The 15,093-nt window shown below is 46.5% G+C and overlaps 1 protein-coding gene across 2 annotated transcripts in view; it reads right to left on the reverse strand.

Annotated features, from left to right (window-relative positions):
• The window catches only part of nelfb (negative elongation factor complex member B), a 122,048-nt gene that overhangs the window by 15,486 nt on the left and 91,469 nt on the right, over positions 1–15,093 (reverse strand). For both annotated transcript variants that reach the window (XM_072239887.1, XM_072239889.1), the window contains exon 11: positions 12,337–12,478. In XM_072239887.1, the coding sequence (XP_072095988.1) occupies positions 12,337–12,478 (142 nt within the window). The remainder of the gene's footprint in view (positions 1–12,336; positions 12,479–15,093) is intronic.

Below are 15,093 nucleotides of genomic sequence, written 5' to 3' on the forward strand. Positions count from 1 at the left end.
AAGAGTCGCTTTGTTTGGGGATTAAGGGAGAGACCTTATCAGCAGAGCTGGCCAAAACAATAGCCTTCTCCCATCTGGTCGATACCATACTCATCTTTTCAAAATGTTTTTTTTTCTTATCAGGGGGACCCTAGCTTCATTGATTTCCGCGCTAACACCGACTAGGTTTGGTAGCATATCAAAAGCCTGTGACCGTCTCAGCTCGTGTCTGCAATAATCAATAACATCCTTCCTCCTGTGCAGCCAGTAAACCTCTTTCATGATTCCGCCGACTGTTTTCCCCCCTAATCCCGTTTCACAGAGAACTGTTTCCTTGTCTCGCTCCTGTGCCTGTATAAAGTCCTTCTTAATGATAAATCTACCTTAATTTCCCCACTTCCTCCTGTTTCATTACGTTCCTTCTTTTCACTTTCTACCCCCTCCTCGTACAAGGCTGGGAGAAACGTCTCAGCAGTCTCTCGGGTCATACAGCGAGTTACTGCGCAACCAGGATAAACCTGTGAGTCCATGGGCGGGGCCTCAATGCTGGCAGGCTGACCTGTCAATCTCACGGCTGGGAATACAATTCCCCCCACGAGGTCATTACCAAGTAAGACTTCCACACCTTTCATCGGTAATTCGGACCTCACCCCGATCGTGACTGGTCTGGAGACCAAGTTGCTTTGTAGGTGTATCTGGTGCAAAGGGACTGCCTCTGTGGATAGTCAGATGCTTTTTCCCCACAGCTGAAATGGCTAATATGGCTAGTTTTAAGGTGCTTGGAAGTAGATAAAGAGGGGATGTCAGGGGTACGTTTTTCCACACAGAGAATGGTGGGTGCATGGAATGCACTGCCAGTGATGGTGGTGGAGGCAGATACAATAGATAGGTAAATGGAGCTTAGAAAAATAGACGGCTATACAGTAGGGTAATTCTTGGCAGCTTGTAGAGTAGGTTACATGAGGGGCATGTAATGTGCTGTAGATTTCTATGTTCTATGCTCAAATTACATTTTTTCACTCTTTATGCCCTTTTAGTTGCCTTCTGTTGTTTTTATAAAAGCTTTCCAATTCTCAAAATTCCCACTAATTTTTGCTCCATTTTAAGTCCTCTGCTTTTATGCTGCCTTTGACTTCCCTTGTTTCCTCATCCTCCCTTTGGGATGTATCTACCTTGTGCCTTCCAAGATGTCCCCAGAAACTCCAACTGTTGTTCGACCATCATCCCAGCTAGCGCTCCCTTCCAGTCAACTTTGGCCAACTCCTCGCTCATGCTTCTGTAATTCCCTTTACTCCAATGTAATACTGACACATTTGACTTTATTTCTTCCCTCTCAAATTGCCTGGTGAGGGGTTATATGGGAGGTAGGGTTTAAGGGTCGGCACAACATTGTGGGCTGAGGGGCCTGTACTGTGCTGTACTATTCTATGTTCTATGCTATCTATCATTCATGCTACCCAAGGGTTCCTTTATCTTAAACTCCCTAATCAAATTTGCTTCATTACACTACACCCAATCCAGAATTGTCTTTCCCCTAGTGGGTTCATCCACAAACTGTTCTAAAAACCCATCTTGTAGGCACTCTACAAATTCTCTCTCTTGGGGTCCAGTACCAACCGGATTTTCCCAATCTACCTGCCAACATTTCCTTTTTTACATCCCTTTTCTATCTCCCATTGCAATTTGTATCCCACATTTTGGCTGCAGTACAGAGACGATATACAACTCCCATCTGAGTCTTTTTTACCCTTGCAGTTTCTTAACTCTACCCATAGGATTCTACGTCTTCCAATCCTATACGACTTTCTAAAGACTTGATTTCATTTTTTTGCAAACTAAGCCACGCCACCCCCTCTGCCAACCTGCCTGTCCTTTCAATATAAACACGAGCAATTCCGCAGATGCTGGAAATTCAAGTAAAACTCATCAAAGTTGCTGGTGAATGCAGCAGGCCAGGCAGCATCTCTAGGAAGAGGTACAGTCGACGTTTCAGGCCGAGACCCTTCGTCAGGACTAACTGAAGGAAGAGCTAGTAAGAGATTTGAAAGTGGGAAGGGGAGGGGGAGATCCAAAATGATAGGAGAAGACAGGAGGGGGAGAGATGGAGCCAAGAGCTGGACAGGTGATTGGCAAAATCGGCCAGTGCGTGAGTGGGCCAGTGAAGGAGTGGAGCTTTGAGGCTTTGACTTGAGAGGCTTCGACGAGAAGAGGCGGAGGACAAGCTAGCTCGCAGTTAGTTTTTACAATGTCTCCTGAGACGGTGATGTGCCTCTCATGTGAAATGTGGCAGTCTTGGGGGAACGTCCCTCTCCCGCAGAGTCACATCTGCCAGAAGTGCATACGGCTGGGTGATCTGGAAGACCGTGTAAGGAATCAGGAGCAGCAGCTGGATGACCTTCGACTCATAAGGGAGAATGAGGCAGTCATAGATGAGAGCTACAGGGAGGTAGTCACACCTAGGCTGTCGGAAGCAGGTTGTTGGGTGACAGTCAGAGGGGGGAAAGCGAAGGTGAGCAGACAGGTAGTGCAGAGCACCCCTGTAGCCATTCCCTTGAATAATAAGTTTACCATCTTGGATACTGTTGGCGGGGCCGACCGACCAGGTGTGAGCCACGGTGAGGGCCTCTGGCACTGAGCCTGACCCTGTGGTGCAGAAGGGTGGGACAGAGAAGAGGAGAGCTGTCGTCATTGGAGACTCTATAGTCAGGGGAGCAGACAGGAGATTTTGTGGACGTGAGAAGGACACCCGCATGGTTTGTTGCCTCCCGGGTGCCAGGGTCCGGGATGTCTCTGACCGGGTGCACGACATCCTGGTACGAGAGGGAAAGCAACCAGAAGTTGTGATACATGTTGGGACCAATGACATAGGCAGGAAGAGGGATGAGGTCCTGAAGTGTGAGTTTCAGGAATTAGGCAGAAGGCTGAAAAACAGGACCTCAAGGGTGACGTTCTCAGGATTGCTGCCAGAGCTACATGACAGAAATGGTAAGAATTGGAGGAGATGGCAGTTGAATGCGTGGCTGAGGAGTTGGTGCAGGGAGCAGGGTTTTAGATTTTTAGATCATTGGGATCTCTTCTGGGGAAGGTGGGACCTGTACAGATTGGATGGGTTGCACCTGAACTTGAGGGGGAGCAATATCCTTGCAGGTAGGTTTGCTAGCATGGTTTGGGAGGGTTTAAACTAATTTGCGAGGGGGATGGGACCCAGAGCGATACAGCAGTGAAAGAAGTGCATGGAGTAAAGCCAGATCTAACATACAGAGAGGCTTTGAGGAAAGAGAAGCAGAATAAACAGTGTAAAGACAGTAAGGTAGAAGGGCTGAAATGTGTGTACCTCAATGCAAGAAGCATCAGGAACAAAGGTGATAAACTGAGAGCTTGGATACATACATGGAATTATGACGTAGTGGCCATTACAGAGGCTTGGCTGGCACCAGGGCAGGAATGGATTCTCAATATTCCTGGATTTCAGTGCTTTAAAAGGGATAGAGAGGGCGGAAAAAGGAGAGAAGGGGTTGCATTACTGGTCAGGGATACTATTACAGCTACAGAAAGGGTGGGTAATGTAGCAGGATCCTCTTTTGAGTCAATATGGGTGGTAGTCAGGAACAAGAAGGGAGCAGTTACTCTGTTGGGAGTATTCTATAGGCCCCCTGATAGCAGCAGAGATACAGAAGAGCAGATTGGGAGGCAGATTTTGGAAAGGTGCAAAAATAACAGGGTTGTTATCATGGGTGACTTTAACTTCCCTAATATTGATTGGCACCTGATTAGTTCCAAGGGTTTAGATGGGGCAGAATTTGTTAAGTGTGTCCAGGATGGATTCCTGTCACAGTATGTGGACAGGCCGACCGGGGGAATGCCATACTAGATCTAGTACTAGGTAATGAACCGGGTCAGGTCACAGATCTCTCAGTGGGTGAGCATCTGGGGGACAGTGACCACTGCTCCCTGGCCTTTATAATTATCATGGAAAAGGATAGAATCAAAGAGGACAGGAAAATTTTTAATTGGCGAAAGGCAAATTATGAAGCTATAAGGCTAGAACTTGCGGGTGTGAATTGGGATGATGTTTTTGCAGGGAAATGTACTATGGACGTGTGGTCGATGTTTAGAGATCTCTTGCGGGATGTAAGGGATAAATTTGTCCCGGTGAGGAAGATAAAGAATGGTAGGGTGAAGGAACCATGGGTGACAAGTGAGGTGGAAAATCTAGTCAGGTGGAAGAAGGCAGCATACATGAGGTTTAGGAAGCAAGGATCAGATGGGTCTATTGAGGAATATAGGGAAGCAAGAAAGGAGCTTAAGGGGCTGAGAAGAGCAAGAAGGGGGCATGAGAAGGCCTTGGCGAGTAGGGTAAATGAAAACCCCAAGGCATTCTTCAATTATGTGAAGAAAAAAAGGATGACAGGAGTGAAGGTAGGACCGATTAGAGATAAAGATGGGAAGATGTGCCTGGAGGCTGTGGAAGTGAGCGAGGTCCTCAATGAATACTTCTCTTCAGTATTCACCAATGAGAGGGAACTTGATGATGGTGAGGACAATATGAGTGAGGTTGATGTTCTGGAGCATGTTGATATTAAGGGAGAGGAGGTGTTGGAGTTGTTAAAATACATTCGGACAGATAAGTCCCCGGGGCCTGACGGAATATTCCCCAGGCTGCTCCACGAGGCGAGAGAAGAGATTGCTGAGCCTCTGGCTAGGATCTTTATGTCCTCGTTGTCCACGGGAATGGTACCGAGGATTGGAGGGGGGCAAATGTTGTTCCCTTGTTCAAAAAAGGTAGTAGGGATAGTCCGGGTAATTATAGACCAGTGAGCCTTATGTCTGTGGTGGGAAAGCTGTTGGAAAAGATTCTTAGAGATAGGATCTATAGGCATTTAGAGAATCATGGTCTGATCAGGGACAGTCAGCATGGCTTTGTGAAGGGCAGATTGTATCTAACAAGCCTGATAGAGTTCTTTGAGGAGGTGACCAGGCATATAGATGAGGGTAGTGCAGTGGATGTGATCTATATGGATTTTAGTAAGGCATTTGACAAGGTTCCACACGGTAGGCTTATTCAGAAAGTTAGAAGGCATGGGATCCAGGTAAGTTTGGCCAGGTGGATTCAGAATTGGCTTGCCTGCAGAAGGCAGAGGGTGGTGGTGGAGGGAGTACATTCAGATTGGAGGATCGTGACTAGTGGTGTCCCACAAGGATCTGTTCTGGGACCTCTATTTTTCGTGATTTTTATTAACGACCTGGATGTGAGGGTAGAAGGGTGGGTTAGCAAGTTTGCAGACGACACAAAGGTTGGTGGTGTTGTAGGTAGTGTAGAGGATTGTCAAAGATTGCAGAGAGACATTGATAGGAGGCCGAAGTGGGCTGAGAAGTGGCAGATGGAGTTCAACCCGGAGAAGTGTGAGGTGGTACACTTTGGAAGGACAAACTCCAAGGCAGAGTACAAAGTAAATGGCAGGATACTTGGTAGTGTGGAGGAGCAGAGGGATCTCGGGGTACATGTCCACAGATCCCTGAAAGTTGCCTCACAGGTGGATAGGGTAGTTTAGAAAGCTTATGGGGTGTTAGCTTTCATAAGTCGAGGGATAGAGTTTAAGAGTTGCAGTGTAATGATGCAGCTCTATAAAACTCTGGTTAGACCACACTTGGAGTACTGTGTCCATTTCTGGTCACCTCACTGTAGGAAGGATGTGGAAGCATTGGAAAGGGTACAGAGGACATTTACCAGGATGCTGCCTGGTTTAGAAAGTATGCATTATGATCAGAGATTAAGGAAGCTAGGGCTTTACTCTTTGGAGAGAAGGAGGATGAGAGGAGACATGATACAGGTGTACAAGATAATAAGAGGAATAGATAGAGTGAACAGCCAGCACCTCTTCCCCAGGGCACCACTGCTCAATACAAGAGGACATGGCTTTCAGGTCAGGGGTGGGAAGTTCAAGGGGGATATTAGAGGAAGGTTTTTTACTCAGAGAGTGGTTGGTGCGTGGAATGCACTGCCTGAGTCAGTGGTGGAGGCAGATACACTAGTGAAGTTTAAGAGACTACTAGACAGGTATATGGAGGAATCTAAGATGGGGGCTTATATGGGAGGCAGGGTTTGAGGGTCGGCACAACATTGTGGGCCGAAGGGCCTGTACTGTGCTGTACTATTCTATGTTCTATGTTCTATGTTCTAAAAGGGATATGAGAGGATCATGGGACAGGAGGCCTAGGGAGAAGGAAAAGGGGGAGGGGGGGAAAAAACCAGAGGATGGGCAAGGGGTATAGTCAGAGGGACAGAGGGAGAAAAAGGAGAGAGAGAGAAAGAATGTGTGTATATAAATAAATAACAGATGGGGTACAAGGGGGAAGTGGGGCATTAGCAGAAGTTAGAGAAGTCAGTGTTCGTGCCATCAGGTTGGAGGCTACCCAGACAGAATACAAGGTGCTGTTCCTCCAACCTGAGTGTGGCTTCATCTTTACAGTAGAGGAGGCCGTGGATAGACATATCAGAATGGGAATGGGATGTGGAATTAAAATGTGTGGCCACTGGGAGATCCTGCTTTCTCTGGCGGACAGAGCGTAGGTGTTCAGCAAAACGACCTCCCAGTCTGCATCGGGTCTCGCCAATATATAGGAGGCAACATCGGGAGCACCGGACGCAGTATATTACCCCAGCCGACTCACAGGTGAAGTGTCGCCTCACCTGGAAGGACTGTCTGGGGCCCTGAATGGTGGTAAGGGAGGAAGTGTAAGGGCATGTGTAGTACTTGTTCCGCTTACAAGGATAAGTGCCAGGAGGGAGATCAGTGGGGCGGGATGGGGGGACGAATAGACAAGGGAGTCGCGTGGGGAGCGATCCCTGCGGAAAGCGGGGGAGTGGGAGGGAAAGATGTGTTTAGTGGTGGGATCCCATTGGAGGTGGCAGAAGTTATGGAGAATAATATGTTGGACCCGGAGGCTGGTGGGGTGGTAGGTGAGGATCAGGGGAACTCTATTCCTCGTGGTGTGGCGGGAGGATGGAGTAAGAGCAGATGTGCGTGAAATGGGGAAGATGCGTTTGAGAGCAGAGTTGATGGTGGAGGAAGGGAAGCCCCTTTCTTTAAAAAAGGAGGACATCTCCCTCGTCCTGAAGTGAAAAGCCTTATCTTGAGAGCAGATGCGGCGGAGACTGAGGAGTTGCAAGAAGGGGATGGCGTTTTTACAAGAGACGGAGGGAGAAGCGGAATAGTCCAGATAGCTGTGAGAGTCAGTAGGCTTATAGTAGACATCAGTAGATAAGCTGCCTCCAGAGATAGAGACAGAAAGATCTAGAAAGGGGAGGGAGGTGTCGGAAATGGACCAGGTAAACTTGAGGGCAAGGTGAAAGTTGGAGGCAAAGTTAATGAAGTCAACAAGCTTAGCACGCGTGCAGGAAGCTTCGTGACCCCACTAAAGAGCACCAGTCCATTGTCTCCCACACCATCACCGACTTCATCCGCTCAGGGGATCTCCCATTCACTGCTACCAACCTTATAGTTCCCACACCTCGCACTTCCCGTTTCTGCCTCCTACCCAAGATCCACAAACCTGCCTGTCCTGGCAGACCTATTGTCTCAGCTTGCTCCTGCCCCACCGAACTCGTTTCTGCATACCTCGACACGGTTTTATCACCCCTTGTTCAATCCCTTCCTACCTATGTTCGTTACACTTCTCATGCTCTTAAACTTTTCGATGATTTTAAGTTCCCTGGCCCCCACCGTTTTATTTTCACCATGGATGTCCAGTCCCTATATACTTCCATCCCCCATCAGGAAGGTCTCAAAGCTCTCCGCTTCTTTTTGGATTCCAGACCTAATCAGTTCCCCTCTACCACCACCCTGCTCCGTCTAGTGGAATTAGTCCTTACTCTTAATAATTTCTCCTTTGGCTCCTCTCATTTCCTCCAAACTTAAGGTGTAGCTATGGGCACCCCTATGGGTCTGAGCTATGCCTGTCTTTTTGTTGGCTTTGTGGAACAATCTATGTTCCAAATCTATACTGGTATCTGCCCCCCAGTTTTCCTTCGCTACGTCGACGACTGCATTAGTGCTGCTTTCTGCACGCATGTTGAGCTCGTTGACTTCATTACCTTTGCCTCCAACTTTCACCCCGCCCTCAAGTTTACCTGGTCCATTTCCGACACCTCTCTTCCCTTTCTAGGTCTTTCTGTCTCTATCTCTGGATACAGCTTATCTACTGATGTCTACTATAAGCCTACTGACTCTCACAGCTATCTGGACTATTCCTCTTCTCACTCTGTCTCTTGCAAAAATGCCATCCCATTCTCGCAATTCCTCTGTCTCCGCTGTATCTGCTCTCAGGATGAGGCTTTTCATTCCAGGACGAGGGAGATGTCCTCCTTTTTTAAAGAAAGGGGCTTCCCTTCCTCCACCATCAACTCTGCTCTCAAACGCATCTCCCCCATTTCACGCACGTCTGCTCTCACTCCATCCTCCTGCCACCCCGCTAGGAATAGGGTTCCCCTGATCCTCACCTACCACCCCACCAGCCTCCGGGTCCAACATATTATTCTCCGTAACTTCCGCCACCTCCAACAGGATCCCACCACTAAGCACATCTTTCCCTCCCCCCACCCCGCTTTCCACAGGGATCGCTCCCTACGCGACTCCTTTGTCTATTCGTCCCCCCCATCCCTCCCCACTGATCTCCCTTCCGGCACTTATTCTTGTAAGCGGAACAAGTGCTACACATGCCCTTACACTTCCTGCCTTACCACCATTCAGGGCCCCAGACAGTCCTTCCAGGTGAGGCGACACTTCACCTGTGAGTCGACTGGGGTGATATACTGCGTCCGGTGCTCCCGATGTGGCTTTCTATATATTGGCGACACCCAACGCAGACTGGGAGATCGTTTTGCTGAACACCTACGCTCTGTCCGCCAGAGAAAGCAGGATCTCCAAGTGGCCACACATTTTAATTCCACATCCCATTCCCATTCTGATATGTCTATCCATGGCCTCCTCTACTGTAAGGATGAAGCCACAGGTTGGAGGAACAACACCTTATAGTCCGTCTGGGTAGCCTCCAACCTGATGGCATGAACACTGACTTCTCTAACTTCCGCTAATGCCCACCTCCCCCTTGTACCCCATCTGTTATTTATTTATATACACACATTCTTTCTCTCTCTCTCCTTTTTCTCCCTCTGTCCCTCTGACTATACCCCTTGCCCATCCTCTGGGTTTTTCCCCCCCTCCCTCTTTTCCTTCTCCCTGGGCCTCCTGTCCCATGATCCTCTCATATCCCTTTTGCCAATCACCTGTCCAGCTCTTGGCTCCATCCCTCTCCCTCCTGTCTTCTCCTATCATTTTGGATCTCCCCCTCTCCCTCCCACTTTCAAATCTCTTACTAGCTCTTCCTTCAGTTAGTCCTGATGAAGGGTCTCGGCCCGAAACGTCGACTGTACCTCTTCCTAGAGATGCTGCCTGGCCTGCTGATTTCACCAGCAACTTTGATGTGTGTTGCTTTGAATATAATGTGTACCCTTGGATGTTAAGCTGCAAACTACGCTTCAGCCACAACTCAGTGATGTATCAACATCATACCTGCAAATCTCTAATTGTGTTACAATATCATGTACCTTATTCTGTATACTGCATGTATTCAAATATAACATCTTCAGTTCTGTATTCATCCCCCTTGTCTATTTTGTCCCCATGGTACACTTGAACTCAACTCACTGACTGCAATTTGCCCTATCATTTGCCTGTCCCTTCTTACTGTCTTACTACATCTAGTTATATACCTACTGCCCCATCCTCAGCGCCCTATCAATCTGGTTCTCACTCTTATGCCTAATAAGTTTAAAATCTGCCCACAAAGATATCGGTCCCCTTTGGTTTCATGCTTTGTAAATATCGTTAAGTCCTATCTCTCAGAATCCTATCCAATAGTTTTCCCACCACTGACATAATTCTCCTTTCTAGGACAATGGAATAACATTTGCCATCCTCCAATGTTCTGGTAAAACTCCTGTGGCCACTTAGGAAGCACAGATCATTGTCAACTGTGCAATAGTCTTTTCCTTTGCTTTTCATAGATTTATTTAGTCTAGAGTTTTTCAAAAGTTTCAGCACATCCTCTTTCTTAACCTCGACATGTTTCAGCATATTAGCCTGTTCTGCACAGACTTCACATTGATCATCAAGGTCCCTCTCTACTGGTGAATAATGAGGCAAGGTATTAAGAACCTCCCTGCCTCTTTCAACATCAGGCACGTTTCTTCTTTTATCCCAACCTAGTCCTACCCTCATTCTTGTCATCCTCCTGTTCTTTACTATGTGTAGAATGGCTTGAGGTTTTCCTTAATCCTACTCACCAAGGCAGTCTTATGTTCCCTTCTACCTCTCGTAGGTTCCTTCTAAAGCTCCTTCCTGGCTACCTTTTCATTCCGAAGAGCTCTGTCTGATATTTGCTTCCTTAATTATGCTTCCTTTTTCCATTATCCAGCAGCAATGGCATAGGAAGGAAAAGCAAAGAGGTCCTGAAATAGATAGCTAGGCAGATAACTGAGAAGCAGGATAGTAATTTCTCCAGGGTAGTAATACCCTCCAGGGTAGTAATTTCTGGATTGATGCCTGTGCCTCTACATTTTCCTGAGAACGTCTATTCCCAATTTACACTCCCAAGTTCCTGCCTAATAGTATAATTAATTATTTTCCCCCAATGAAGTGCTTTGTCATACTGTCGACTCTTACTCCTATCTAAGGCTAGTTGTGGTCACAGTCTCTAAATTGTTCACTCACCTAGAGATGTCACCTGATCTCAACCATTTTTCTTATTGTATAGTACTAGATCCAGTTTGACCTCTCCTCTCTCTGTTTGACCTCTCCCCTCTCTATTTGGCCTGTCCACCTATTGTGCACAAATCAATACTCATCCAAGTTTCAAACAGACAAATTGATGCTTGGATGAGTATTAATTTTCTGTCACAATAATTTAATTACTCATTTGTTCACTGTCAACCCTGTTAAGGACATTAAGAAAATAAAATTGAGGATCATAAAGTCACTGAAAATCCCAACTTCGACCATATGGGAGAAAAGAGATCTTTCATGGAAGAACTTAACAATATTGGACCAAGGATATAAACACAAGATGGATACTATAGAGAGAGTGCAGAGGAGATTTACAAGGATGTTGCCTTATGAGAATAGGTTGAGTGAACTTGGCCTTTTCTTCTTGGAGTGGCAGAGGATGAGAGGTGACCTGATAGAGGTGTATAAGATGATGAGAGGCATTGATCGTGTGGATAGCCAGAGGCTTTTTCCCAGGGATGAAATGGCTAACACGAGGCAGCATAATTTTAAGGTGCTTGGCAATAGGTACCAAAGGGTTGTCAGGGGTAAGTTTTTCACACAGAGAGTGGTGGGTGTGTTTAATGCACTGCCAGCAGCAGTGGTGGAAGCGGATACAATAGGGTATTTTAAGAGCCTCATAGATAGGTACATGGAGCTTAGAAAAAGAGAGGGCTATGTGCTAGGGCAGTGGTCCCCCAACCACCGGGCCACGAGCATGTGCTACCGGGCCGCGAGGAAACGATATGATTTGGTGGTATGAAACGATATGAGTCAGCTGCGCCTTTTCTCATTCCCTGTCACACACTGTTGAACTTGAACAGCCCCCCACACCCCGTAGGCCGGTCCACAAGAATATCGTCAATATTAAACCAGTCCGCGGTGCTCAAAAGGTTGGGGATCCCGGCGCTAGGGAAATTCTAGGCAGTCTTTAGAGTAGGTTACATGGTTGGCACAATATTGTGAATCAACCGAAGGGCCTGTAATGTGCTGTAAATTTCTATGTTCTAAGAACTGCTGGAAATCCAGAGAAACAGACAAAATACTGGAGGAACTCAGCAGCTCAGGCAACATCAATGGAGAGCAACAGTCAATGTTTCAGACCAAAACCCTTTGGTCTTAGCCGGATAAGACATGTTACACTGAACTGAGGACACAGCTCTCAGGAAATCCTGCAGGAATGCACCAGGCTAAGATTACCCTCCAAAGATCTCAATCATTTTTCTTATTGTGACTCTGCCACCAGGAAGTGGAGAGAATTTTACTCACACCACCTGACACCCTAACCCTTTATTTTACAAATGAAAGTACTTTCATAATTCGGTTAGGTAATGAATCCCATAAATTCCAAAGAGGCAATCACCTTCAATTACATATAGGAAGATTCTAGACAAAGATCATTTATGTTATACTCCACACAAACTACTTTTAACTTCAATTTTACAAAACTTCAACCTGAGCTGCAGTAATTGTTCTGTAACTGCAGATCTTGTTAGAAAATATCCTTTGATTCACATTTTTCATTTTGTTTTACCTGGAGAAAGTTGCAAGGATGAAGCCATCAAAAAGAGCAGTGCAGAAGTCCTCTTCAGTAAATTCCTCTGTCAACAGAGTTAAATGGCTGGTGAATAGGTGTAAGAAAATGTCGCTAAATGCCATGCCATTGTAGGTTTCCACTGCAATGAAATACAAAGAACATTTAAGCAGCTAGTCTCAATTAATTTTTAAAATGTATTTACAATTTCAGTAAGAAGGATATACCCCAAATGCCGATTGTAAGTACTGCCTCAACTGAATCATTATATCCCAAATGCTGATTAGAAATACTGCCTCAACAGTTACATAAAAACAAATTCTAATATTTTAAATGAATTTCACAAAGGAAAAAGTGAGATCAAGGTCATGAGGAAGACCATGTTGATATTACTAATGTGGTGGCATTGGGTTTTCTGAAAAACATTAAGGCTATAGACCCCAGGGCTAGCAGATCTATCTCAAAGGATTGGGGCAGGCAAGAACGGGACTGCTGGAGCCTTGACAAAGATCTTTGTATCTGCTTCAGCCACAGGTAATGATCCAGATTTCTGAAGAATATCCATTAATGTTCTTTTGTTCAAGAAGACAAATTGGAATAATCCAGTAAATTATAGGCTGCTGAACCTTATATCAGTGGTAGGAAAATCGCTGAAGATTTTTTAGGGACCAGATTTACTGATATTTGGAAAATCATGTACTCAAGTATAGTCAGCACAGCTTTGTGTAGTGGAGGACCTTCCTCATAAACTCAATTTAATATTTTTGAGGAATTGAGGAAGATGATTGATGAGGGTAGGACAGTGGATATTGTCTGCATGAACTTCACAAAAACATTCGACAAGGTCCCAAAATATTTATGTATATGGTATCTATGGCGACCTGGTAGATTGGATTCAAAATTACTGCGAGGAAAGGTTGGATAAGCTTGGGTTGTTTTCTCTGTAACAGCAAAGGCTGAGGGGAGATCTCATAAAAGCTTTCTAGGATTATGAGAGGCATAGACAGACAGGTGAAATATCTAATGCCAAAGGGACATGTATTTAAGATGGAGGGGAGGGGAGTTAGTTCAAAGCAAGTATTTTTAGAATGGTGGGGCCTGGAACGTGCTGCCCAGGATGCTAGTGGAGGCAAACACAATAGGGGTGTTCATGAGTCAGACCCCACTTGGAGTACTGTGCTCAGTTCTGGTCGCCTCACTACAGGAAGGATGCTTTGCTCCGTATACTGGAATTAGTCCTTACTCTTAAAAACCTCTCCTTTGCCTCCTTCCACTTCCTCCAAACTAAAGGTGTAGCCATGGGCACCCATATGGGTCCCAGCTATGCCTGCCTTTTTGTTGGCTTTGTGGAACAATCTATGTTCCAAGCCTATACTGGTATCTGTCCCCCACTTTTCCCGTGCTACATCGACGACTGCATTGGCGCTGCTTCCTGCATGCATGCTGAGCTCGTTGATTTTATTAACTTTGCCTCCAATTTTCACCCTGCCCTCAATTTTACCTGGTCCATTTCTGACACCTCCCTCCCTTTCTGTCTCTATCTCTGCAGACAGCTTATCTACTGATGTCTACTGTAAGCCTACGGAATCTCACAGCTACCTGGACTATTCCTCTTCTCACTCTGTCTCTCGCAAAAATGCCATCCCCTTCTCGCAATTCCTCCGTCTCCGCTGCATCTGCTCTCAGGATGAGACTTTTCATTCCGGGACGAAGGAGATGTCCTCCTTTTTTAAAGAAAGGGGCTTCCCTTCCTCAACCATCAACTCTGCTCTCAAAACGCATCTCTCCCATTTCATGCACATCTGCTCTCACCCCATCCTCCCGCCACCCAGCTAGGAATAGGGTTCCCCTTGTCCTCACCTACCACCCCACCAGCCTCCAGGTCCAACATAAAATTCTCCATAACTTCTGCCACCTCCAATGGGATCCCACCACTAAGCACATCTTTCCCTCCCCACCGCTCTCTGCTTTCCGCAGGGATCACTCCCTACGCGACTCCCTTGTCCACTCATCCCCCCTATCCCTCCCCACTGATCTCCCTCCCGGCACTTATCCTTGTAAGCGGAACAAGTACTACACATGCTCTTACACTTCCTCCCTTACCAACATTCAGGGCCCCAGACAGTCCTTCCAGGTGAGGCAACACTTCACCTGTGAGTCGGCTGGGGTGATATACTGTGTCCGGTGCTCCCAATGTGGCCTTCTATATATTGGCGAGACCCGACACAGACTGGGAGACCATTTCGCTGGACACTTACGCTCTGTCAGCCAGAGAAAGCAGGATCTCCCATTGGCCACACATTTTAATTCCACGTCCCATTCCCATTCTGATATGTCTATCCATGGCCTCCTCTACTGTCAAGATGAAACCACACTCAGGTTGGAGGAACACCGCATATTCCGTCTGGGTAGCCTCCAACCTGATGGCATGAACATTGACTTTTCTGACTTCCATTAATGCCCCAACTACCCTTCGTACCCCATCCGTTATTTATTTATTATTATTATATTTTTTTTTCCCCTCTCTCTTTCTCTCCCTCTGTCCCTCTCACTATACCCCTAACCCATCCTCTAGGATTCCTCCCTCCCCCTTTCTTTCTCCCTAGGCCTCCCGTAGCATGATCCTCTCATATCCCTTTTGCCAATCAACTTTCCAGCTCTTAGCTTCATCCCTCCCCCTCCTGTCTTTTCCTATCATTTCGGATCTCCCCCTCCCCCTTTCAAATCTCTTACTATCTCTTCTTTCAGTTAATCCTG

This window comes from Mobula birostris, chromosome 22, assembly GCF_030028105.1.
Source record: "Mobula birostris isolate sMobBir1 chromosome 22, sMobBir1.hap1, whole genome shotgun sequence".
Classification (NCBI taxonomy): domain Eukaryota; kingdom Metazoa; phylum Chordata; class Chondrichthyes; order Myliobatiformes; family Myliobatidae; genus Mobula; species Mobula birostris.